Source organism: Trachurus trachurus, assembly GCF_905171665.1.
Source record: "Trachurus trachurus genome assembly, chromosome: 24".
NCBI lineage: Eukaryota > Metazoa > Chordata > Actinopteri > Carangiformes > Carangidae > Trachurus > Trachurus trachurus.
This window is the reverse complement of record NC_139910.1, coordinates 26,445,956-26,470,681: the sequence shown is the minus strand read 5'-3', so window position 1 is coordinate 26,470,681 and position 24,726 is coordinate 26,445,956. Positions and strand designations below refer to the sequence as shown.

The window sequence follows — 24,726 nt, the reverse complement described above, 5'->3', positions numbered from 1 at the left end:
GACGTAGCACGAGGACCAATTGATGCCTGACAAGGGCGGGGGCTGCTAACTCATGGTGCGTTCAAAGAAACTCGTACTTTGTGTTTTTCCTTCCTGTGAAGTCATACCAGTTCGATCTGGTACGAGTTCACGGGTCGGAAGTTACGAGTGGCCGTTATAGGGAACTTTCACAGACAACAGGATGGTAAAAACACGAGCTACGGGTTACCTGGAACGCTACCAAGTCGTAGTTGTGACTTGAAGCTGTAACTTACGGTTTCAAAAGCCTGCCTTGAACGCAGCATTAGCCGAAACGGCCGTGAAGCTGATATCTGCTTTAATTTTTTTTGGAACAATTTCTCATGTTGGGGCTTCAATACAAGAGGGACATTACAGACGAGCACTATGGAGGTATTTGGATGTTTTTTTGGTGTGTCTAGGACGAAGAAAAGTGAGCACCATTCGCTACCGTCATATGGACATGCAGTGCTGCACGGAGCCCCGCTGTAACTCAGAGAAGCCACGGAGGACTCTGAAACTTCTCCCAACCCTTAGTTGACATGAGGGTGAGTAGATAATGAGTGAAATTTGAATTTTGGGTGAACTATCCCTTTAACACTGTTGCGTTTACATCATAACTCCATATGTGTTCCTTCATAGTTTTGATGTCTCCAGTATGTAGAAAGTGATAAAAAATAAAGAAAAAGCATTGAATGAGAAGGTGTCCACATTTTTGACTGAAAGTGTATGGTAATAAAACTCAGTTTATCATTACTTTCAGTCGTTTTATTTCATATGCAGATATTTGTTTTATGTTGACCAAGGTTTTTATCAGTGTGATTCCTGTTCATCCTGATTTTCATTGCGTCCAGGAAATTTGCAGGTTACAACATGTGTTGGATGGGCAAGTATGCAATTGCTGACATCATCTTGTTTCAAATTGGGCAGATTATTGCAAAATGATTTGCATGATTCTCACAAATGTATGAAAAAAAAAAACTAATTTATTTCAATGTTAATCAGTTTGATGGGATAATGACATCAATGGGCTCTATCGGGGAAAGTTGGGAATGAGCAGGTAACTGTCATAAGACCTACACTGATGTAATGTAACTTTCGAGTTCACCTGAGTTGAGGACAAACAAGGAACTATTTAAGTAGAGAAGTGGATGTTTTTACTTGACTGATAATGCCACAGTGTTTACATGACCACGTACTTTGTGGTGAAACACAGGCATTGTTATGATCCCTTTAACTTGCAGCTTAACAGAAATCCTCACAGAGCGTCACCAACACAAAGAAATTAAGGGATCTTACAACACACAGGAAGAAGAGTCTGAAATTGTGAAATGTGAATGTATTGCGATAAGGAACTAAGATTAATCTCTTGTCCAGACACATGAAACAAGATAACCTCCCATTAGTAATGCAACAAACCAAGCTGTAACTTGAAAATTTCCTGATCCCAGTTGAAAAAACGTGCTCAATAGATTACACTGAGATAATAAACTTTAAGTAACATTTTTAGATTTTTATATACTACATCCATTTTACGACAAATTCATGTATAGCCTACATATTGTGTATGAGACTCTTTCTGCTTTGGGTAAGAAATAATTCATTACTACAAAGTTGATTGCTATAAAATAACTCTTCACAGATATACATTTAGTAAATTATCCATAGCATAGCTTTTGGGTGTTCAGAACAAATTTCAATCCAACAGTGAAATGTATCTTTGACGGTCAAAGTTGAAAAAAGAAAAAAAAAAAACCTGAAACAGTATGGAGTTATGTCAGGATTCCAAGATCCCATGAATGTACTAAAGGTTTTTACATAGACAAGCAGGGTCAGTTGCAAATTGAGATACAGTAGATGGTCAGAAGTGAAATAGACTGGTTGAACTACCTTGTTAATTCTAATCAACTGGTCCCCTGTTTACGACCAACTAGCACATCCCTAGTTTAAGTGTGATGACTACTGCTTTCCCTCTAATTAATGGTCACTGCCTCTCAGTATTTGGTTGGTTAATGTGAGTTTGTGTTTTTACATTGCTTTTCAGATTTTCCTTCATAAAGATTTGTGCAAGCTCCATCTTCTCCTGTGAACATCGCGACAGACAACTCTGTGAGTATTGCAACACATGTGAGAACTAATGAATTTCCTGAGGAGACCCTCAACAACTTTGTGTGTTACTATGTTCATAAGGCTTTTAAGAATGAAGTCTGATACCTGACATCTGAATCAGGGTCCAAAGTCTCTGATTGACCATTTTCAGTGATTTCTGAAGCTGTAGTGTGTGTTGATACAGAATTTTTTTTTCTCTGATATTCTTCTATTTTTTGTCCAAAATTTCCCAGAATAGGTTCTTTAAACCTCATAACTGAGCTTTGTTAGTGCTACTTCTTAGTAAACCTTTACATGTCTTAAATGTTATGTTGGTTGCTGGCTGTGAACAACATCCACACAAAGATTAATACAATTTCAAAAAAGTAAATTTGATAATATCTTGCTACATGAATCTCCCATCTCTGGAGTCACGTCATTCATAAAGTATGAAGTGGACGACTACAGTTTATGGGACAGTCATCATGACTCATGATGTTTATCTGATGCTGCCTATCTTGTGAATCCAGGTATTGCAACAATGGGAATAGAAACAAAAAGCACACATTAAAACACAACATACTACACTCACTATTGAGATTCTTGTTCAGCAGCAGTTTAAAGAGACATGGGAGTGGGGGTGGGCACTGAAACCTGGTATTAAATAGGCCTCATATCTCAGGTTTTTGTTTGGATGTGTGCATGTTCTCTCCTTTATTCTCTATTGAATCAAACATTCTGTAAAAAGTAATTAAATAAGATTTCAAGAGACATCAAAGTAGCGGGTATTGTCAGAAAATGTGTTGATGATTTCATGTATGGTTCATTAATGTCATTTTATAAGGGAAAAGTCATTAATTTCAGCCTGCTGTGATGGTGCACTACAATTAAGTGATTAACGGTTCATTTATGGCTCAGTGTGTCTTACGTAAGCAATTTTTTTTCTAAAGATCAGAATTAAATTGAAATATGGTGTTTTAATTTTATTTGTATTGTCACTTCATGTTTTCCAGATCCACAGCGGACACAGCAGTGTTTGATGAGACGAGTGATGGTGACGAGTTATGGGTTGTTGGAATTCATGAACCTGCGAAAATGTCTTCAGTCCTAGGACTACCTACGCGAGGATCAGATGTAACAATTCTCATAACCAGGGTCCACTTGCATCCCCTTTGTGTGCTTGTGGAGTTTTGGGGAAAATTTAGCCAAGAGAAGACAGCTGTGTATGAAAGCTTGGCTAAAGACATTCAGTCTCCTGGGAAGACATTTCAAGAGTTTGAGGGAAAACCTGGTGACCAGTGCTTGGTGCAAGTAGATGGTACTTGGTATAGGTCCCGCATTGTGTCAAGAAATGGCTGTAAATACAGTGTGTTCCTCATTGACAAAGGGATTTCATCTAGCGCCACCACAAGTAAGTTAGCATGGGGTAAAAAGGAGCACTTTCATCTGCCACCCGAGGTGGAGTTCTGTGTGCTAGCCAACGTCTTACCACTTTCCTCTGAGAGTAGATGGTCTCCAGTGGCTCTTGAATTTCTAAAATCTCTCTCTGGGAAGTCTGTGAAGGCACATGTGCAAGATGTGCTGGTGGCTCACAGAACATTTGTCCTGGACATCCCCAGCATATCCAAACAAATGCACGAGATGGGGTTCGTCAAGAAGCTGTCTCCAGACATGTTCCAGGACTTTGTACTGGTGTCACTTCAGTCCCAAAATGTGACTCCAGTGTCACCAGAGCTTAAACAAACCTCCATGGGAACTGGCGAGCAGCTACGCAAGCAAGACCATTTCATGTACCCAGAGCTGCTGATAGGAACTGTAGAGACTGTCATTGTCACAGAAGTGACAAGTCCACAGCGGATTTTTTGCCAGTTGAAGGTCTTCTCACAAGAGCTGAAGAAACTCTCAGAGCAAATCACACAGTGCTGCGAGGGCCGAATGTCCAATTGCATCGTAGGTCCAGAGATGATTGGTTTTCCATGTGCCTCAAGAGGAAGTGATGGCAAATGGTATCGCTCTATTTTACAACAGGTGTTCCAAGCCAACAGAGTGGTCGAAGTGTTGAATGTTGACTATGGAACAAAACAGTTTGTTCAAGTGGAGAATGTAAGACCACTTGCAGCAGAATTTTTCAGGATGCCTGTTGTGACTTACATCTGTTCCCTTCATGGAGTAATTGACAAAGGAATTGGGTGGACATCCAGCCAAATCGACTTTCTCAGGAACCTCCTTCTATGCAAGACTGTGATTGCCAAATTTGAGTACCAGAGTGTCTCTGAGGGTGTTCACTATGTCACACTGTATGGGGAAGAAAACACAAACATTAACCACTTGTTCGGTTCCAAGGAGAGCTGTCTGCTGGATTGTGAGAAACCAGTTGGAAATTATGCCATCCGTCCTGCATACATCAGCCAGCAAGACAGAAATCAAAGAAAGATGTTAAGTCCCGGAGAGACTGGAGAAGAGAAAAAGGGAAAAAGCCTAGCAGAGAAGTTGCCGGCAGAAGAGCTCTCTCTGAGCTCCTCACATGTTGCAGTTGTTCAGCATGTGTCCAACCCATCAGAGTTCTGGATCCAAACACAGAACCATTTACGTGAGTTGGATGAACTGATGGATAACATCCATCATCTGTACAAAGATTCAGAGAAAAGTAATGTGGTGAAAAATCCAACTCTTGGGCTCTACTGTGCTGCCAAGGCAGAAGATGGTGACTTCTACAGAGCAACTGTGTCTGAAGTTGGTGAGACACAAGTCAAGGTGTTCTTTGTGGATTATGGAAACACTGAAGCAGTCGACAGGATTAACATCAGGACCCTTCCTGACAAGTTCAAAAAGCTGCCAACGCTTGCACTGAAGTGCACCTTGGCTGGTGTCAAAGCAAAAACTGGGAGATGGAGTCAAAGTGCAACAGACTTTTTCATTAAAGCGGTCACAGATAAAGAACTAAATGTACAGGTGACGGCAAAATATGACAATGGCTATGCTGTCCAGCTAAAAGATCCCAAAGCTCAGGGCGAAGGTGACCTAAGTACACTGATGTGTAATTCTAACCTGGCTGAGAGAGCTGAGACCCAGAGGCAACCTAAACCCAAAATGACCATGCAAACTGCCTTTCTTCCTCCCACACAACATTCCAATGCCAGACTCTCGGGTGCATACAAGAACAGTGGAATGTCTGTCCAGACACAAAACAATGTTGCACCTGACAGTACTGTAAGAATTCCATCATTCAAGGAGCACATGTTTCCCATTGGCAGTGTCCTCGATGTCTCAGTGTCTTACATCGAGAGCCCAAATGACTTCTGGTGCCAACTAGTACAAAATGCGGAACACTTGAAATTGCTCATGCGTGATATACAGGCTCATTACGCAGGCAGTGAATATCAGCCTTTTGTTGAAATGGCTTGTGTTGCTCGCCACCCTGACAATGGAATGTGGTACAGGGCCCTTATAATTCACAAACACGAAGCACCCCATGCGGATGTGCTGTTTGTTGATTACGGCCAAACAGACACAGTCTCCCTCTATGATCTGAGGAGGATAAGCCCAGAGTTTCTCACTCTGCACGGTCAAGCTTTTCGATGCAGTCTGTTAAACCCCATCGACCCCACGTCTGCCATAAATGAATGGACTGAAGAAGCAGTTGCAAGATTCCACAGTTTTGTGGAAAAGGCGGCATCTGGCTTTGTCATTCTGAAGTGTACCATATATGCCATCATGTTCAGTGAGCAGAAGATTGTTTTCAACATTGTGGACCTAGAAACTCCCTTTGAGAGTATCTGCACCAGCATGGTCAGCCTTCTTCAAACCACACCTCCCAAGAAAGCCTCTGGACCAGCTTTTCGTCTGGATACATACTACTTCTCAACGCACAACATCAAAACTGGAACAGAAGAGGAGATCACAGTGACGTGTGTAAACACTGTCAATCAGTTCTATTGCCAGCTTGAGAGGAACACTGATGTGATGAAAGACCTCAAGGTCAAAGTAGGCAACCTCTGCCACCAGCTACAGAACGTCACCCTCCCATCGGTCTTCGGGATGTTGTGCTTTGCCAAGTACACTGATGGACACTGGTACAGGGGACAGATCAGGGCCACAAAGCCAGCAATCCTGGTTCACTTTGTCGATTATGGCGACACTATTGAGGTGGACAGATCTGACTTGCTTCCAGTCCCCAGAGAGGCCAATGATATCATGTCGGTGCCTGTGCAAGCAGTTATGTGTGGACTCGCTGATGTCCCTGCCAATGTTCCCAGCGAGGTGAACAGCTGGTTTGAGACAAAAGCAACAGAAACTAAATTCCGAGCACTAGTGGTGGCCAGAGAACCTGATGGGAAACTGTTGGTGGAGCTGTATCATGGAAAGACCCAGATGAATTCGAAGATTAAGAAGATGTTTCAGATTGAGATGCACACAGAAAAGGTTGCGTACCATTTTAATGAAGCAACTGGGACCACAGGAAACCAAGGGCAAAGGCCTTCAAGAGCTGTCCCTATACAATCTAAAGAAAAGAATGGGAACACACACAACATCCAGAAAAGTGCTCTCTCTGCTCCACAACCTGCACGACAAATGAGAGACGAGACAAAACCCTCCAACATGAATGTGCAGTCTGCACCAAAGGCTTCACGTCCCGTTTGTGAAAATGGTCAAAAGGTTAAAGGTGCTCCATTGCAGCTGTACAAACCTCCCCGTCAAAGAGAGTCCTGTGGAAATACGCCAAGCAGTACAGGTAATGATTCTGAGCCTGCCAGTGTCAAACCAAGAAAAGACAATCTCCCCACAGACACTCGGCTCAAGTCAAGCACACCTGGTGCAGAACCTCAGAAGGCAAACCACGTTGAAACACCCCCTAAACTTGAAGACCTGCCCTCAAAGTCCATCACATCAGGCATGAAAGCAGATGTTTATGTCTCACATTGCAACAGCCCGTTGAGTTTTTATGTTCAACTTGTCAGAGAGGAGGATGAAATATTCTCTCTTGTTGAAAAGCTCAATGATCCCCAGTCGACCCCGAAAACCAGTGCTATTGACATTGTTCATCCAGGAGACCTTGTTCAAGCAGAGTTTGCAGATGATTCCTCATGGTATCGAGCAGTTGTAAAAGAAGTCAATGACAACAAAATGGCTCTTATTGAGTTCGTTGATTTTGGAAACACAGCAACGGCACCCATGTCCAAAATAGGCAGACTCCATCAGTCGTTCTTGCAACTGCCCAAATACAGCACACACTGCATGCTGAGTGATGCGGCAACTCTCGGAAAAGAGGAAACACTTGATTCACAAGTGTTGGCAGCTTTCAAAAAGGACATTGGTGATGGCGGAGAAAAGAAGTTTAAGTGCCAGTTCATTCGGCAGTCAGGATCTGTGTGGGAAGTCAGCCTGGAAGACAGTGGTGGAAATGTTGTATGCACAGCATCTAGACCATGTTCAACCAATGGTTCTGAAATCTCACAGAAACTTGATCAAGCTGATGAAAAACCTGCTCAAAACTCAGAGAAACCATCCCAGAATCCCTGTTCTCTACCTTCTTACCACAAGCAGGGGTTTTCAGAGGAACAGCAGTTACAGGTCTACATTTCAACCATTAATGATGCTCATTCCTTCTGGTGTCAGTCTGCTGACTCAGAAGAACTTGACAAGATAGCATCTTGCGTCTCTGAAGTTGTCAATGCAGCTGATCATAAACCAATTGATCCAGACGCTCTCCCCCCTGGTAGTCCATGCATTGTTCTCTTTTCAGAGGATCAGCTTTGGTACCGTGCAGAGGTCACAAGCAAAGATGGAGACGAGCTCTCTGTTCTTTTCGTGGACTACGGAAACAAGTCCAAAGCGAATATTACAGATGTGAGGGAAATGCCCCCTGACTTGGTAGTAATTCCACCACAGGCCTTTTTATTTGAGCTCGAAGGATTTGATTCTTCATGTGGATCTTGGGACAGTGGCGCTTTAGACGGGTTGTCTGAACTCACAGCAGACAAGTTGTTACACTTGACAGTCACTAGAGTGATGAGAGATGAAGAAAACATCAAATGCTTTGTGAAGTTGGAATGTGATGGCCAGGTGATAAACGAGGCCATGAAAACCTGGTGGAAAAGCTCTGCAATAGCACCACTGCAGTGTGACTTGGCTGGGAATGAGGCTGCACAACCTGAGAATCAACCAGAGCATCCTGAAAACCAAAAAATAGATGCAGCTGATGATGGCATTCACCCTCAGAGAGACAATAGTGAAGAACATCTCACTGACGAGCTTGTTGAATCTCACAGTGTTAACGAGGTCAACCTAGCAAGTACTACAGAGACCAGTGAAACCCATGAAAACGCTTCTCCAGAAGATGAACCAGATCAGAAATTGATTGCTATTGAACCTCAAAGCAGTGCTTCTATTGAAGGAGTGAACCCATGTAACTTGCTACTTGATGTGGATGACGGTGACAAAGGCTCTGAGGAGGATCATTCTCCACTGTTGGACATTATCGGACCAGATTCTTCATTGGACAAGAACCTTAAAGATGACATGAACATGTCAGAGCTGGATTCAATGATGTCTTCACCAGAAGAGGTGAAAGCCTGCGAGATGGAAAGCAGCGTTGACACCGCAATTCCTTCTGGTAAGCATCACATTCATTTCTCCTTTTGTCTCTGTTTTCAGTTGGTACACAGTATGATACATTTTTTGGCAATAAAATATTAAGTTGTATTTAGTTTTTAGTTTTAGAAAACAAAGTTAATATGAAATGTAAAATTGAAAGAATTTTCTATATAATTTTATATTTATATCAAATTGTGTTTATTGAGTGCATGAAAATCAATTAAGATGTTGTTGTTTTTGGATATTCAGATCCAACCAGTGGCAAGGATGACAATGAGGCTGTCATTACAAAGGACAGCTCTTTTACCAGTGTGGCAGCAGTGAAAATGGTAAATTGTGTCACAATGACTTTACATTTGTAGTGTTCTTTTAGTCGCATATGGGCAGATAGATTTGAAATCTGTGTCACTTTTTTCTGAAGGTTCCACGTGAAGGTGTTTGTCCCTGGAAGAGCACTGATCTGCTACAGACAGTTGTTCAGATGTCTCAAGACTTACCGCAGGTATGTGGTGTTGTTTGTACCACTAATTAAAACCTTAAATGTGGTTTTAATCATGAAGAAATAGACATTTTCATATCAACTGGAGAATTAGTATATGTAATCAGTTTGCTATGATTTGTTTAAAGGTGGAGGTTGGAGTTTAAAGTGATGCACATTACCTCTTCTCTTACACAAATCACTAACTATTTGGTGCTTATTGTGTCAAACACATTTCAATTTCTTGTTTGTATTATATTGTTTCCTTTTCATTGTGTTTATCCACTCAGACTCAGGATGAATTGGTGTTGCCCTCCATTGTTCTGTCTGCGCAGGAGTTGTGTGGTAAGTGATTCCTATTTCAAACCACCCAACTTTAGAGGTTAAGAGTGTTAATGGGGAAGAGAGACAAGGCAAGCATACTGCATGAGGTGAAAGAGCTTGCAACAGTAGGAAGTTAGTTGCTGTAGTTTAGCTGCTGATGTGTCCAGCTCGGACATCAGTGCAGTCAGCAGCTGTGGCTGTGATGTACAGTTCATAGAGACAGTTAAAATACTTAAAAGCTCCTCAAAGTTCATTCAATAGTCATAACTCTGACAAATCTGAACGCACAAATATAATGGACGGATTCATAGTTTCATTATGTTTACTAAAAACAGGCAGAAGTTTCCCATAGTCAAGTGAGTTTAACGACTTGACTGACTTTTGATGTCAGTGTTGAGAAGTCAGGAGATGAATCAAATGTTAATGCACACAATAAGTGATCTGAGATGATGTTTTTGATGATGGGATGTGATTGTTTTCACAGATACTCCCACAGAGCAGGAGGTTGAAGCTGGATATGGTGTCTTAACACATGTGGAGGTAATTATGTGGAAATGCAGGACTTGTACAGTCATCACTTCTACTTACCTGTGATGGTTTAATATCAGCAGCACTGACTGTAAAGAAGGTTAATTTGACTCCCTGTGTATAAAACATCAATGTCATGTGTCAGACAGTGGCCGTGGGTCAGTGATTGATGATTTATTCTGTTTTTAGAATGACTCAGTGGCTGAAGAGGAGACCTCGACCCAACATGAGGAGACTTGTTCTGGTTTGTTGCCACCGTTCTAGTCTTTTAATTATTGGTTTAGACCCCTCAGACATTTTCAGTGACGTGTATGTGAACATAAACCTTGAGAGAAATCCACACAGAGGTTGTGTTTGCAACCAATAGTTTAGCATGGAGTCTGAAACACAAAGGGTGGGAAATAATTTTAGTATTATTAGCATTAGCATTTATTATTATTCCTTCACATAAAGACCACTACTTTGATCTGGAAAGGAATCTCACAGTTCCACTGCTGTTTTCAACAGATGAGCACTTTGAAGCCTTCAGGCAACATTTTGATTGTGTATCTGTCTTTGTATCTGCAGCCCTCCAAGATGGCGCCGACTCAGCACCCACCAAGCCACAAACCTGCACACCCCCCTCCACAGATATGGTAACGTGTTACAATTCAACAGTTCAGTCAAACTGTAAAATGTATCTACAAAGTGACTTTGTGTTTGTGTTCAGGGTGATAGAGGTGAAGGTGTTTGTCCCTTGAAGAGCACTGACCTGCTACAGACGGTTGCTCAAACATCTCAAGACTTGCAGCAGGTACGTGTTTGTATCACTAATTAAAACCTTAAAGGGACAACGAGGAGTTTTGGAAAAGCGAAGCGTTTTCACACTACATTTATGAGCCTCCGCGCGCACCGTACATTTCTTTGACCGGGCGCAAGACGGACTCATGTTTTCATTCATCAATAATTAAGGTCAGAGGTTCAAAGAGGTTCACATACCACCGTAGTTCCGACCATAAACGGCGATGCGGCTGCGTTATTCTCATGATTCGCAACGAAGTAAACGCTGGTCGGCTCGACCAGCACTTCTGCCACCACTAATAATAACAAAATAACGATAGAGACAGAACGATATATTTATCGAAAATGGGCCCATTAACAAGTGTGGGTAGCGGAGATTCATCCACATTAACGTGAGACTTTTTTATAACCAAATAGAAACTCCTCGTTGTCCCTTTAAATGTGGTTTTAATCATGAAGAAATAGACACTTTCATCTTAACTGGAGAATTAGTAAATGTTATCAGATAGGTTTGCTATGATTTGCAGAGTTTAAAGTGATGCACATTACCTCATCTCTTACACAAACCACTGGGTTAACTATTTTGGTGCTCGTTAGGGGTGTGAACGTGTACTAAAATATGTACACTGTGCAATTTTTTTTCGTGTACACGTGTACACGCTTCAGGACCGCTAGATTTCGCTATAGCCTTATTTTTGTTTAGTCTGATATTCGCAGCCGGTGGAAGCACTGCCACTGCACGCCACCGTGCCGGTGTCACCAGAGCGGAGCCCCGACGGAGCCCGGTCCATAGTTCCCCCCCCCCCGGCCCGGCGATGCGCGAGGCGCCGCGGACGAGGAGGGCTATGGGGCGAGTGCTCCCCCAGCCGCGGCTCGAGCCCCGAGCCCCGCTGAATCGCAACCCAGCCCGCCCGAAGTTACTGACTTCCCTCTTACTTTGTTCTATAACGTAGGCTGAGCTCACTCCGTGATACGCCTCAGACACTCACGCCTCAGACACTCACGCATGCCGTATTGATAAACAATGCACTTGATAGACTCACAAATTCAAATCGAAATGCAGCACTCGGTGACAGTTTTTTATTTTATCGGCAGCAGTGAAGGTGTGTGTGGTGGTGACTTGGCTCTTAAAAACACAGATACCTACAACAAAAAATGCCCCTCAATTAGGCTACTGAGATGCAGATTCGCACGGGACTAGTTTTACCACGGGACGTCGGTCTTTGGGGAAATATAACTAGGTAATTTGCGGGGGAATTTTTACTGACATGGCTCATTCGCACGGGATTAAGATCACAGACGTCCTCCGCAATTATTACACATTACCAGAGGTCCCCAGGTAAAACTAATCCCGTGCGAATAGGGATTTACACGAAGGTCTATTCATGTTTTATGTTGGAAAACAGACCAACAGGTCTGTTTAGTTTTACCACGTTTTATATTGACCCAGTCCGGAATAAATACTGGAATGAATAAATTCTTGTCTTAAATGACTTTTATTGATTTCATTCATGTGCCAACAAACTGGCGAAACAAAGATCCTCAAACACAGTAACAACACCTAAATGTAATGTATAGGCACAAATGTGCTGTAATGTAATGTGCATCAGCAAAATATAACTAACAAAACCTGGCCAAGGTGAATTTCCCACGGGGATTAAAAAGTTATTTTTCAGTCTTCACTCATTCATTCATCATTTGTTTGTTCGTTTATTCATTCATTCCAGGAGCTCAACTCTGTTGTGGTGGACTGGCTGGTTGAAAAACTCTAAAACAGAACGTACCTCAGCCAGAGAGAGAGAGAGAGCACTCACTTACAAAACTGAGTTACATAGAGGCAACTTGGCCCTCGAGATCCTCCAGTTGCATACGTGCATGTAAGCATACTGTACTAGTGATACAAACTGGTAGTCCAATGAGGAAATAAGAAAATCCAATCCATGAAGTGCAGAACAGCAGGTTAAACAGAACATCAAGTCTAGGCGAACCATGGTGTCACATTTTTAACAAAACTGTCTTATTTAGTTTTTATAGTTTCTTTTTCTCCCCCCTTCACATTTCTATTTTATTTTCACAATTTATTTTCTTCTGTGCTGCTCAGAAAGAAAGCAAAAAAAAAAAAAAATAGAACAGAATTCTGGCATACAGAATAAAAAAGGCTTCTGTGCTGCTCAGAAAAAACTAAAAGAAATAAAAATAAAAATAATAGAACAGAATTCTGGCATACAGAATAAAAAAGGCTTCTGTGCTGCTCAGAAAAAAAGAAATAAAAATAATAGAACAGAATTCTGGCATACAGAATAAAAAAGGCTTCTGTGCTGCTCAGAAAAAAAGAAATAAAAATAATAGAACAGAATTCTGGCATACAGAATAAAAAAGGCTTCTGTGCTGCTCAGAAAAAACTAAAAGAAATAAAAATAAAAGAAATAGAACAGAATTCTGGCATACAGAATAAAAAAGCCTACAGCTACGAGAGAAGACGTGGAGGAGGTGGAGAGAGAGAGAGAGAGAAACTTTAAAGGGCTCAGGAGGACATTTACCCCTAAACTAATTGGTCAACCTGGAAAGATTCAGGTTGAGAAACACCAGCATGTTGACGTTCTCAGGTAAAAGCCTGGACCGCAACCTTGTGACAAGTCGGCCTGCTGCCGAGAAGACCCTCTCTGAAGGCACAGATGTTGCCGGTATGGAGAGATACCGTCTGGCTATATTTGCAAGGACTGGATATTCTCCTTCATGCGTCTTCCACCAGGCGAGGGGGTCTGCTTCAAGGTTGCTGATGGCCGGAAGGTAAAGGTACCTCTCCAGTTCTGACTCAGTGCTGTTGCTTTCTTCCGTGTAGATTTTGCCCAAGAGGAAGGACATGGCACTGTTTTTTTTTTGGAGGTTGAGGTCCGTCGTCTTCTTCTGTCAAACTGGATCCTGCTGCTGCTTCTCCTCCCTTTCTCTTTTCCTCTTCAAAAAGAGCCTCTATATGGACCTTGGACGCAGCCTTCACATCGTCGGAAAGAAACCGTAGCTTCTTGTGTCGGGGGTCGAGGACCGATGCCACAATAGCGGGACTGGTTGCCGTCGCAGGGTCCCACGGGAGAAACCTATGTTAAGCAAAGATAGAAGTAAAGGCGCTTTTTCGGGGAGTGAAGCACGAAACTGGTGTTTTATGTGCATGTATCATGATTGCTGGGATTTACAATAAATTTAAAATTTAAAAAAAATAACAAATAGGGTTCGTAGTTTAGTAGGCCTACACTTTTTTAGCAATGGTTTTCCATAACTTTTCAATGACTTCTCAACCTTTAAATTAATTTTCAAGACCAAAAAATTAACGAATTTCAGTCAGACCATTGTAGTTGGTGCCTCAAACCACAGACACATTTTGATACACTTTGTAATGTTTTAATTGCAATAAATTCTTCAAAAATAAAGTTCTTCTTTAAATAAAAATAACATATAACATAAAATAAAATAAAATTGTCTTCACAAAATTATGGACCTATAACTTTTCCAGGTTTTCATGACGGTACGACTACGAACCCTAATCTATATCAAAATCACCTTGTGGCCAGCGACTCCCGTACAGTGTTGGCGAAAGTTGTGACAATACCATTCTGACCCTCCTCTGGCCTCAGGTGGTCGTTCATCAGGCCGCACAGCATGGGATAGACCACTGAGAGTGACACAGCCTTCTCTCCGCTGATCATGACGGTGGCCATATCCAAGGATGCGAGGACTGGCTCCATCTCCCCCATGATTCGCCAGTACTCGTCTTTCAGCTCAAGGGTGCGAGCATCCCCCAATTTGGTGGTGGAGCGGTCTGACAGCACAGCGTTTATCGCCCACCTTGAATGAAAAAAATTTTCAAATTAGGTCTACTGATTTTTTTTTTAGATTAGATTGCATAACAAAGCACAACAAAATTCTGTCTGGCATATCCACTCCAGTAAGGCCTGGCAGTTTAAATTAGGTAGCTAGTCACTAGTCAGGTCATGAAAGTCATTAAATCGTAGCGATAAAAAAAAAAAAATCAACATTCTTAACTCATTGAGTGCCAACCACGTAATTTCTCGTTATTCGTTCCCATGCGTTGAGTGCCAAAAACGTAATTTTACGTTTTTTGCTTTTTTTTTAAATTATGAAAATAGACACTTTAATACACATTTGTAAATTTGGGGACTCTACGACGAGGAGAACTGAAATAGATGACGATCAAAGTCACATGACAGCTCATGATCTGGAAGTTTTTATCATAACTCGGCTTCTGCAAACGAGTTCTGCATGCAGATGCAGCGCAGCTGCTCTGCTCTCACCCGCGCTGCTGCTCCAGCTGCTCGGAGCAGAAACAGGAAGCTCTCAGCCGACAGTCCGCCCGGTCTTCATCTGGAGCAACACCGTGTCCTCCCCAAAGTCCTCCCGCTGTAAAATCTGATGGTCTCTGGGCCAAAGCAGACCGGCATCACCGACCCGTACCACAGAAGGACCGCGACCACCGGCGGGACCGGTCTTCCCGAGCCGCGGTGGCCGACTGACCCTCACGTTCCGCGGGGAGAAGCTGTGACACGGCACGGTGCGTCTGTGTTATTGTTGTTTAGTGGCGCCCCCCCCGCCCCCGATGGTGGTTTTGTGAATAGAACAACAATTGTTGTATATATTTATCTTATACGAGCCCTTTGATCCAGAAATGCGAGTGTCAGAAGAGCGACAGGCACAAACAGAGCACCTTTCATAAAAGACGCTCTATCTCCTTTTCTAGAAAAAAAGGAGGGATTTTGGTGAAACCCAGCCATGTTTAGCTTGACTTTTCTCAGGTACGGGGGCACGTAGAAACAAACGGTTTGTGGCCACTTGAAGCATTAAGATAAACCTTTCAATTGAGCCACAGTATGTGTTGGTGGCAATAATATAGAATACACTGAGGCTCTACAAAAATCGTCAAAAATGGTCTAAATTGCCGGTACACTTGACTAAAACTTTGGAAAGGAGCGCGGCACTCAATGAGTTAAAAACATCAGATAGAAAGGGTGCTACATCACAGTTCTGTAGCTTGTCCACAACACTCATAACCCCCTCTCAGGGGATCGATTGATTATCACGTAGGCTATGTAACAATGTGTGGAGCTTTATTTGTGTAAGGCCTATGCATAGACTATGTCATAAACAAGAGATTACAGGTTTATCATGCAGGTTATGTAATAACATGTTACAAGTCATTTATCTAACATCACAATTAGCCCAAACTCAGAAGCTGTTTGAGGTAAAATGAAACATAAGGTAAACATCCTGCATAGTTTCTCTTTTCTGTGCTCCGCTGATCAGAGCGGCGTCCCTAGCAACGGTCCGTTATACTTGACGACGGTCAGCGACTGACCAGTCAGAGAGCAGCAGCATTCAATAGAGCCTTACAAAAAAAAACTAGACTTATCTACCGGTATAAGGTTTTTTTAATGTATGATTTCAAGACAAAAACAATAAAAAACTAATAGATATAGACAAGCCATAAGCAGCCATTTATTGTCCGGAGGAGTAGGATGAAGCTTACCTTTGCTCGAGCAGCCTTGCAAACATGTGATAAATTGAATTCCACCGGGTCTTGACACACTGTACGAGTGTGTGATGTGGGATGGCCATCTGTTCTTGTTTGACGTGAAGGGCTTGTGTCGCTTTGGCGCTGTGATGGAAGTGGGCGACGAGCCTACTGCAGGCTCCAATGATTCTCTCCAGGCACGGAATGCATTTAAAACCGTCATTTATGGCCAGCTGCAGGGTATGCGCTGCGCAGCTTATTGACTCCCAAACACATGCCCGATTGGCCTTGATCATATTCGCTGCGTTATCGCGAACGCAAGCGGTCACCCGGTCACTCTCAACCAGCCAGTCCACCACAACGGAGTTGAGCTCCTGGAATGAATGAATAAACGAACAAACAAATTATGAATGAATGAGTGAAGACCGATAAATAACTTTTTAATCCCCGTGGGAAATTCACCTTGGCCAGGTTATCAGCCGTGTGACTCTCCATCTTCCGTGTAGAAAGGACAATTGACCTGAAGTTCCAATCCTCATCGATCAGATGGCAGGTCACAGTCAAGTAGGATATTGTGTTAACAGAGGTCCAGCAGTCAGCTGTAATGGCGACGCACTGGGTGGTCTGCAGCTCTAACTTGACGTGGGTGCGACAGTCCTCGTATAACTTCCCGACACAGCTTGAAATCGTCTTTCGACTGGGCATCTTGAATCCGGGCTCCAGGTAGGCTAGCAACTCGTTAAACCCTGAATCTTCCACGATGGATATCGGCTGCATGTCGAGAGCAACCATTCGGACGATCAGGTCCGTTATCTTGGCAACTCTGGTTTTGTCAACCCTCCTGACAAAAGAGAGCATGGATTGTGACGGCTCGGTCGATCCTGCTCCTACCTGCGGCATTTGTTTTTTATGCTTTAGTCGCATGTGATTGAGCATCGACCCGGTACTGCCGTTATCATAGACTGTAAAAAGAATGGACGTAGCGTCCGTGACGTCACCCATTGGTTTGGGGGAGTCTGTTTTGTGCCGCTACTACGGGGGTTTGAGCCGCGCCATGTTGGATTCTACTTGCCATATTTGGAGCGGTGCGGCCGTTGGCCGGCCGAGAGCCCGCCCACTGGCCTCGAAGCAGCGGTCGCCGGACCTGTCACTCAACGGTTCTGCGCCCTAATTGGCCAGAACTTTAAACCTAATAACAGTAAAACGGTAGAGTTTTAAAAAAATTCACCCCCCTCAGAGTGTGTGCGGGGGTAGAAACTATCGGTTGAGACCAAAAAAATGAAATGTACCAGGCTGTAAATATGTTTTTTAAAGCTGTAAAATCGGCTATTTTAACATGGGGCTCAATTGGAGTTGCTCCCTTCTGGAGCCAGCCCCCAGCGACAGCCGAGGGGATTGCAGCTTTTTGAACGCGGAAGTGAGCTTCACTTCTCAGACCGACAACTGCCCCCTTGGCCGTTATGTGTCAGCTCTGTTTGACAAATACTGCATACAACTTTGTCTCCTCTGTCATTCTTTTCAATGTATCGCCACACCGGGCTACGCAACGGTTTGCTCGCTGGCGGCGCCATCACACTCGCTCGCAAAAGAAAGAAAGAAAAAGACAAGAAAAATAGAAAGAAAAAAACGCGTGCACACACTGTCTGAAGGAGGGAAAAGCTCACAGCATTATTTCATTAAATCATAGTTTTCTCTAAATTTGGACAGTGTGCGGGACCCCCCCCCCCCCCCCCCCCATCATATGTTTAAAAATATGAAAAAAAAAAAAAATCCCTAAAACGTGTATCGTTTAGGGATTTTTTACTACACGTTTACAGTTTCATTCCGTGTAAACGTTTACACGTGTACACAGTCACACCCCTAGTGCTTGTTGTGTCAAAAAAGACGGTTTCCTGTTTTATTATATTTCATTGTGTTTATCCACTCAGACTCAGGATGAATTGGTGTTGCCCTCCATTGTTCTGTCTGCGCAGGAGTTGTGTGGTAAGTGATTCTATTTCAAACCACCCAACATTAGAGGTTTAGAGTGTTAATGGGGAAGAGAGACAAGGCAAGCATACTGCATGAGGTGAAAGAGCTTGCAACAGTAGGAAGTTAGTTGGACACCAGTGCAGTCAGCAGCTAAAGCTGTCATGGAGGCTGTGATGCACAGTTCATAGAGACAGTTAAAGCTCCTAAATTCATTTTGTAGTCATAACTCTGACAAATCTGAACGCACAAATATAATGGATGTATTATTGATTCATTCTGACATACAATATTTGGGGATATCAATATTCCTTAGTCAAAATGATTTCTACTTGTATATTCTTGTACATACCGGTAAGTATACTGCAATGGGAATTGCTGTAAATTGGATATGCTTGTAACAGTTTTATTATGTTGGCTACAAACAGGCAGAAGTTTCCCATAGTCAAGTGAGTTTAAGGACTTGACTGACTTTTGATGTCAGTGTTGAGAAGTCAGGAGATGAATCAAATGTTCCACACAATGACCATGTTTAAACAATTTAAATTAAAAGATGTCAGGCTGTAGGGGATGTATTATGAAGCAAGTTCAACATGGGTAATACACACAATAAGTGATAGTGTTCTGATGTTTTTGATGATGGGATGTGATTGTTTTCACAGATACTCCCACAGAGCAGGAGGTTGAAGCTGGAGATGGTGTCTTAACACATGTGGAGGTAATTATGTGGAAATGCAGGACTTGTACAGTCATCACTTCTACTTACCTGTGATGGTTTAATATCAGCAGCACTGACTGTAAAGAAGGTTAATTTGACTCCCTGTGTATAAAACATCAATGTCATGTGTCAGACAGTGGCCGTGGGTCAGTGATTGATGATTTATTCTGTTTTTAGAATGACTCAGTGGCTGAAGAGGAGACCTCGACCCAACATGAGGAGACTTGTTCTGGTTTGTTGCCACCGTTCTAGTCTTTTAATTATTGGTTTTGACCCCTCAGACATTTTCAGTGACGTGTATGTGAACATAAACCTTGAGAGAAATCCACACAGAGGTTGTGTTTGCAACCAATAGTTTAGCCTGGAGTCTGAAACACAAAGGGTGGGAAATAATTTTATTATTATTAGAATTTATTGTTATTCCTTCACATAAAGACCACTACTTTGATCTGGAAAGGAATCTCACAGTTCCACTGCTGTTTTCAACAGATGAGCACTTTGAAGCCTTCAGGCAACATTTTGATTGTGTATCTGTCTTTGTATCTGCAGCCCTCCAAGATGGCGCCGACTCAGCACCCACCAAGCCACAAACCTGCACACCCCCCTCCACAGATATGGTAACGTGTTACAATTCAACAGTTCACAGTCAAACTGTAAAATGTATCTACAAAGTGACTTTGTGTTTGTGTTCAGGGTGATGGAGGTGAAGGTGTTTGTCCCTTGAAGAGCACTGACCTGCTACAGACGGTTGTTCAAACATCTCAAGACTTACAGCAGGTATGTGTTTGTATCACTAATTAAAACCTTAAATGTGGTTTTAATCATGAAGAAATACACACTTTCATCTTAGTAAATGTTATCAGATAGGTTTGCTATGATTTGCCAAGTATAATGTGATGCACATTACCTCATCTCTTACACAAACCACTGGGTTAACTATTTTGGTCCTCATTGTGTCAAAAAAGACGATTTCTTGTTTGTATTATGTTGTTTCCTTTTCATTGTGTTTATCCACTCATACTCAGGATGAATTGGTGTTGCCCTCCATTGTTCTGTCTGCGCAGGAGTTGTGTGGTAAGTGATTCTATTTCAAACCACCCAACATTAGAGGTTTAGAGTGTTAATGGGGAAGAGAGACAAGGCAAGCATACTGCATGAGGTGAAAGAGCTTGCAACAGTAGGAAGTTAGTTGGACACCAGTGCAGTCAGCAGCTAAAGCTGTCATGGAGGCTGTGATGCACAGTTCATAGAGACAGTTAAAGCTCCTAAGTTCATTCAGTAGTCATAACTCTGACAAATCTGAACACACAAATATAATGGATGTATTATTGATTCATTCTGACATACCGGTATGTACAAGAATATACAAGTAGAAATCATGTTGACTAAGGAATATTGATATCCCCAACCGTTGTAAGTATACTGCAATGGGAATTGCTGTAAATTGGATATGCTTGTAACAGTTTCATTATGTTGGCTACAAACAGGCAGAAGTTTCCCATAGTCAAGTGAGTTTAAGGACTTGACTGACTTTTGATGTCAGTGTTGAGAAGTCAGTAGATGAATCAAATGTTCCACACAATGACCATGTTTAAACAATTTAAATTAAAAGATGTCAGGCTGTAGGGGATGTATTATGAAGCAAGTTCAACATGGGTAATACACACAATAAGTGATCTGAGATGATGTTTTTGATGATGGGATGTGATTGTTTTCACAGATACTCCCACAGAGCAGGAGGTTGAAGCTGGAGATGGTGTCTCAACACATGTGGAGGTAATTATATGGAAATGCAGGACTTGTACAGTCATCACTTCTACTTACCTGTGATGGTTTAATATCAGCAGCACTGACTGTAAAGTAGGGCTGACCCAAAAAATGTTAAGCTTCGAAGCTTCGTTCGTTGCCATGGTAATCGATCATGAAAGTCCGTGATCGATATTTTTTTTCCCCCTCCTTTTTCCCTTTTTGACACCGGTTCTCATCGGCAATTGTTACATTAAAATGTGTAGGCTACTTGGCATCCTGGAAACCTGCCTGATTTTGGAGATATGCAGTGTTTGTTTGCCATTACTTACATTATTTCCGCTCGCGCACCCCGCCCACGGTCGCTGCCGCCGCCGCCGCCCGCCCCCCCCCCCCCCCACGTTACGATCGCGCACCCCGCCGGCCGCCGAAGCTTCGATTAAAATTGATTTTATGTCCGCGAAGCTTCGATTATCAAGGTTAATTTGACTCCCTGTGTGTAAAACATCAATGTCATGTGTCAGACAGTGGCCGTGGATCAGTAATTGATGATTTATTCTGTTTTTAGAATGACTCAGTGGCTGAAGAGGAGACCTCGACCCAACATGAGGAGACTTGTTCTGGTTTGTTGCCACCGTTCTAGTCTTTTAATTATTGGTTTAAACCTCTCAGACATTTTCAGTGACGTGTATGTGAACATAAACCTTGAGAGAAATCCACACAGAGGTTGTGTTTGCAACCAATAGTTTAGCCTGGAGTCTGAAACACAAAGGATGGGAAATTATTATTAGCATTTATTGTTATTCCTTCACATAAAGACCACTACTTTGATCTGGAAAGGAATCTCACAGTTCCACTGCTGTTTTCAACAGATGAGCACTTTGAAGCCTTCAGGCAACATTTTGATTGTGTATCTGTCTTTGTATCTGCAGCCCTCCAAGATGGCACCGACTCAGCACCCACCAAGCCACAAACCTGCACACCCCCCTCCACAGATATGGTAACGTGTTACAATTCAACAGTTCACAGTCAAACTGTAAAATGTATCTACAAAGTGACTTTGTGTTTGTGTTCAGGGTGATGAAGGTGAAGAGGTGGCCTGTTTGACAGACTCCACAGGTATCAGACTTCACAATACGATTATCACCGAGGCGATGTTCCAGGTTTAGTGTGCACCGGATTGTCAGCAATTTTGCTTTTTCCATCTAAATGCAGGTCCAGATGAGTTGAATGGTGACAGCAAATTCACCAGTTCAACAGAGGATTGTCTCATCAGTGTGGCAGCAGAGGAAATTGTGTTTTGCAACTCGGTAAGTTTCTTCATGTGTGAACTCTTACATGCAGTGTTTATCTTACAGGTTTAATTGCGCCACAGCTCCACCGTCCAGGCTGAATTAAAAAATACAAGGCTCCTTGAGTTAAAGGTTGCTCCGTTGCTGCATCATTAGACCGACAGCATCAGGGTACATTTTGCTTTTCTCTGGCTGTGCTGTTGCTCACACTGGGCAGAGTCCTGCACGGGTCCAATTTTGGAAACCCGCGCCCACCCGACCCGTTGGTTTTTAAGCCCGTGTCCCGACCCGTCACCCGTGATTATTTCTGACTACAACCCGGATCCGACCCGCCCGTCAATATTAAGACCCGCTGCCCGACCCGCTGCCCGTGAGATCGCCGTCATCACCGGCGATAACGGGGGTACAGCCGTACTCTTTAGAAAAAAGAAAAAAGAAAAGAGAGAGAGAGGAGGGGGGGGGGCGTACTCTTTCGCGGCTATTTCCGGAACGGAGAAGGATAGCGACGTAATTCTTTTTTTAATGAAAGCAGGACACTTCAGCCTTTACATTGATCCCATCGGTGTGTTTGTAGCTTACCCAGAAGCCGAGCAGTCAAGCCATGACAGGCTAAACTTCAGCGAAAGCTGTGAGCGGTCACACGAGCGGCCAAAGATCGTTTATTTACATCAAGATGCTGCTCTGTTGTTGCCGTGAGTGATAAAAAAAAAAGATTTGCTACGCTGGTTCATGCAGCTGCGCGTGAGTTTTCCTCTGTAGGCCTACACATACACCCGCGTACCGACCCGCGTTCATTTGAGTTCCGCCCGTGCCCGACCCGTGAATTTTCACAAGACAGCTTATCCACCCGTTGAACACTGTTTTTGCGGGGTACCCGTCGGATACCCGCGGGGATCCGACCCGATGCAGGACTCTGCCCTGAGGTTTCTCCGATTTTTCCCTGTAATAAGGGTTTTCCATGGAGTTTTTCCTCAGTCGATGTGAGGGTCTAAGGACAGAGGATGTTGTTGTGATGCCATGTAAAGCCCTTTGAGACAAACTGTTTGTAAAAACGGGCTATACAAATAAAATTGCCTTGCCTTGCCTGCCTAATGAACTGCAGGCAGACCTGGCTGCAAAAACAAATGGAGGAGAAGTTGAATAAATTAAATATTGAGAAAAACATTTTTTTTTAAATTGAAAGTAAAAAAAACAAAATAAGTTGAAAAATAATCGATAGATCATCAATAACAAAATATTTGTTGAGTGGAGCCCTAGTTTAAAGTCATTTTGATTTTTTATTGTGTGCTATGCATAGTATAATACTCTCCTTTTTAAAGACCGGTAAACCAAGAATAAATATGTGTTTTAAGTTTTATAATACCACAGGAAAACATGTTATTAACCACTCCGTCAAATTTGGAGGACTAAAAAAGTCCATAGTTGTCTTTAGCCTACTTCAAGAGACTTTTTGTAAAGTAACCATGGACAGCTCCTGCACAAGATCGTTCTGCTGTGTCGTCATCGCCGCCGCCGCCGCCACACCCCCGTTACGTAACGCGGCCCTCGACTTAGGCCCGTCCATTCAAAACCTGAACACAGAACAGTCTCTGAGGCCTAGCTCCACAAGGAAATGATGAATGGCAAAAATACTTTTTACATGTTTTGAGGGACACATTTAAGGCCTAATTAATATGATAAGAAGAAAAATACTGAATGTGGTTTACCCGGTCTTTAAAATTAACACACTGACATGATATGACTTTTTCCTTTAAGTCTTCCCAGGAAGATGTTGGTCCTGACCTAGAAGATGATCTGCATAAGACAGAAGCTAAAGGATCCAATGAGGTATAACATAATGTTGTGTACTGCACATGTTGTACACTCAGTAAACACTATTGGGAACACCAAGCTTTTACTGGGTAGAGCCTCTCTTTGCTCAGCTCCGTGTAGATGTGACTGTGATGTGACTGCATCATATTGTACCTGCAGTGATTCAAAAGGTGTTGTACTGGGTTTCAAGAGTAGATCTCTGCTCTTGGCTGACAGGAGTAGAACTTCCTAACATGTATCTGCACTGCTGCCATATGATTTGGCTAACTGGATGGTTTAATAAATGAGCACATATGCTGGTGTTCCTAATAATATACTTGATGGATGGATGTATGTATGGAATTATTATTTTTGTTTATAGCATGCAATGTAGTTTTTGTTTTATGGTTATTACTTATATTATTTTTAGGGCCGGGACTCGATTAAAAAAGATTAATCTAATTAGAGGCTTTGTAAATCGAAATTAAAGCAGAAGTAAGCGATCCGGTCGTTTTGGCTAACTTCTTGTCAGCCGATGGAGTTAGCAGTCCCCGCCCTCGTCATGGATCTATTGGTCCTCGTCCCTACGTCACCACATTCACGCGCATCCCTTGGCTGCACACACAGAGAGGACCGCCCCTTTATGCCGTTCTCTCTCCTCATTGGATAAAGGTTGTAGGATACAAGGAAAGTTTTCTCCTCGGCTTACAACAGAGAAGAGTGACTGACAGACCCGTGTTTCGGACCAAACACTCTATATAAGTGATTGCTGTCGGAAAATAGAACTATTTAAGACTTATATTAACACAAACATTCCGCTTACTTCTGCTTTAATCACATATTAATCACATATAAATATTTGACCTGAGAACAGTGAGAATACAGATTAAATGGTCTTTCC

The 24,726-nt window shown here is 42.7% G+C and overlaps 1 protein-coding gene and 1 long non-coding RNA gene across 2 annotated transcripts in view; both read left to right on the top strand.

Moving 5' to 3' along the window:
* The window catches only part of LOC311007831, a 434,756-nt gene that overhangs the window by 166,382 nt on the left and 243,648 nt on the right, over positions 1-24,726 (top strand). The window lies entirely within an intron of this gene.
* The window catches only part of tdrd6a (tudor domain containing 6a), a gene marked incomplete at both ends in the record, with an annotated part of 29,283 nt that continues 7,737 nt past the window's right edge, over positions 3,181-24,726 (top strand). Inside the window, 12 exons of the mRNA XM_084000122.1 lie at positions 3,181-8,698; positions 8,929-9,008; positions 9,101-9,181; positions 9,448-9,502; positions 10,577-10,644; positions 18,239-18,293; positions 19,546-19,613; positions 20,022-20,070; positions 21,675-21,742; positions 21,819-21,861; positions 21,958-22,052; positions 23,790-23,861. Of these exons, the coding sequence (XP_083856248.1) occupies positions 3,181-8,698; positions 8,929-9,008; positions 9,101-9,181; positions 9,448-9,502; positions 10,577-10,644; positions 18,239-18,293; positions 19,546-19,613; positions 20,022-20,070; positions 21,675-21,742; positions 21,819-21,861; positions 21,958-22,052; positions 23,790-23,861 (6,252 nt within the window). The remainder of the gene's footprint in view (positions 8,699-8,928; positions 9,009-9,100; positions 9,182-9,447; positions 9,503-10,576; positions 10,645-18,238; positions 18,294-19,545; positions 19,614-20,021; positions 20,071-21,674; positions 21,743-21,818; positions 21,862-21,957; positions 22,053-23,789; positions 23,862-24,726) is intronic.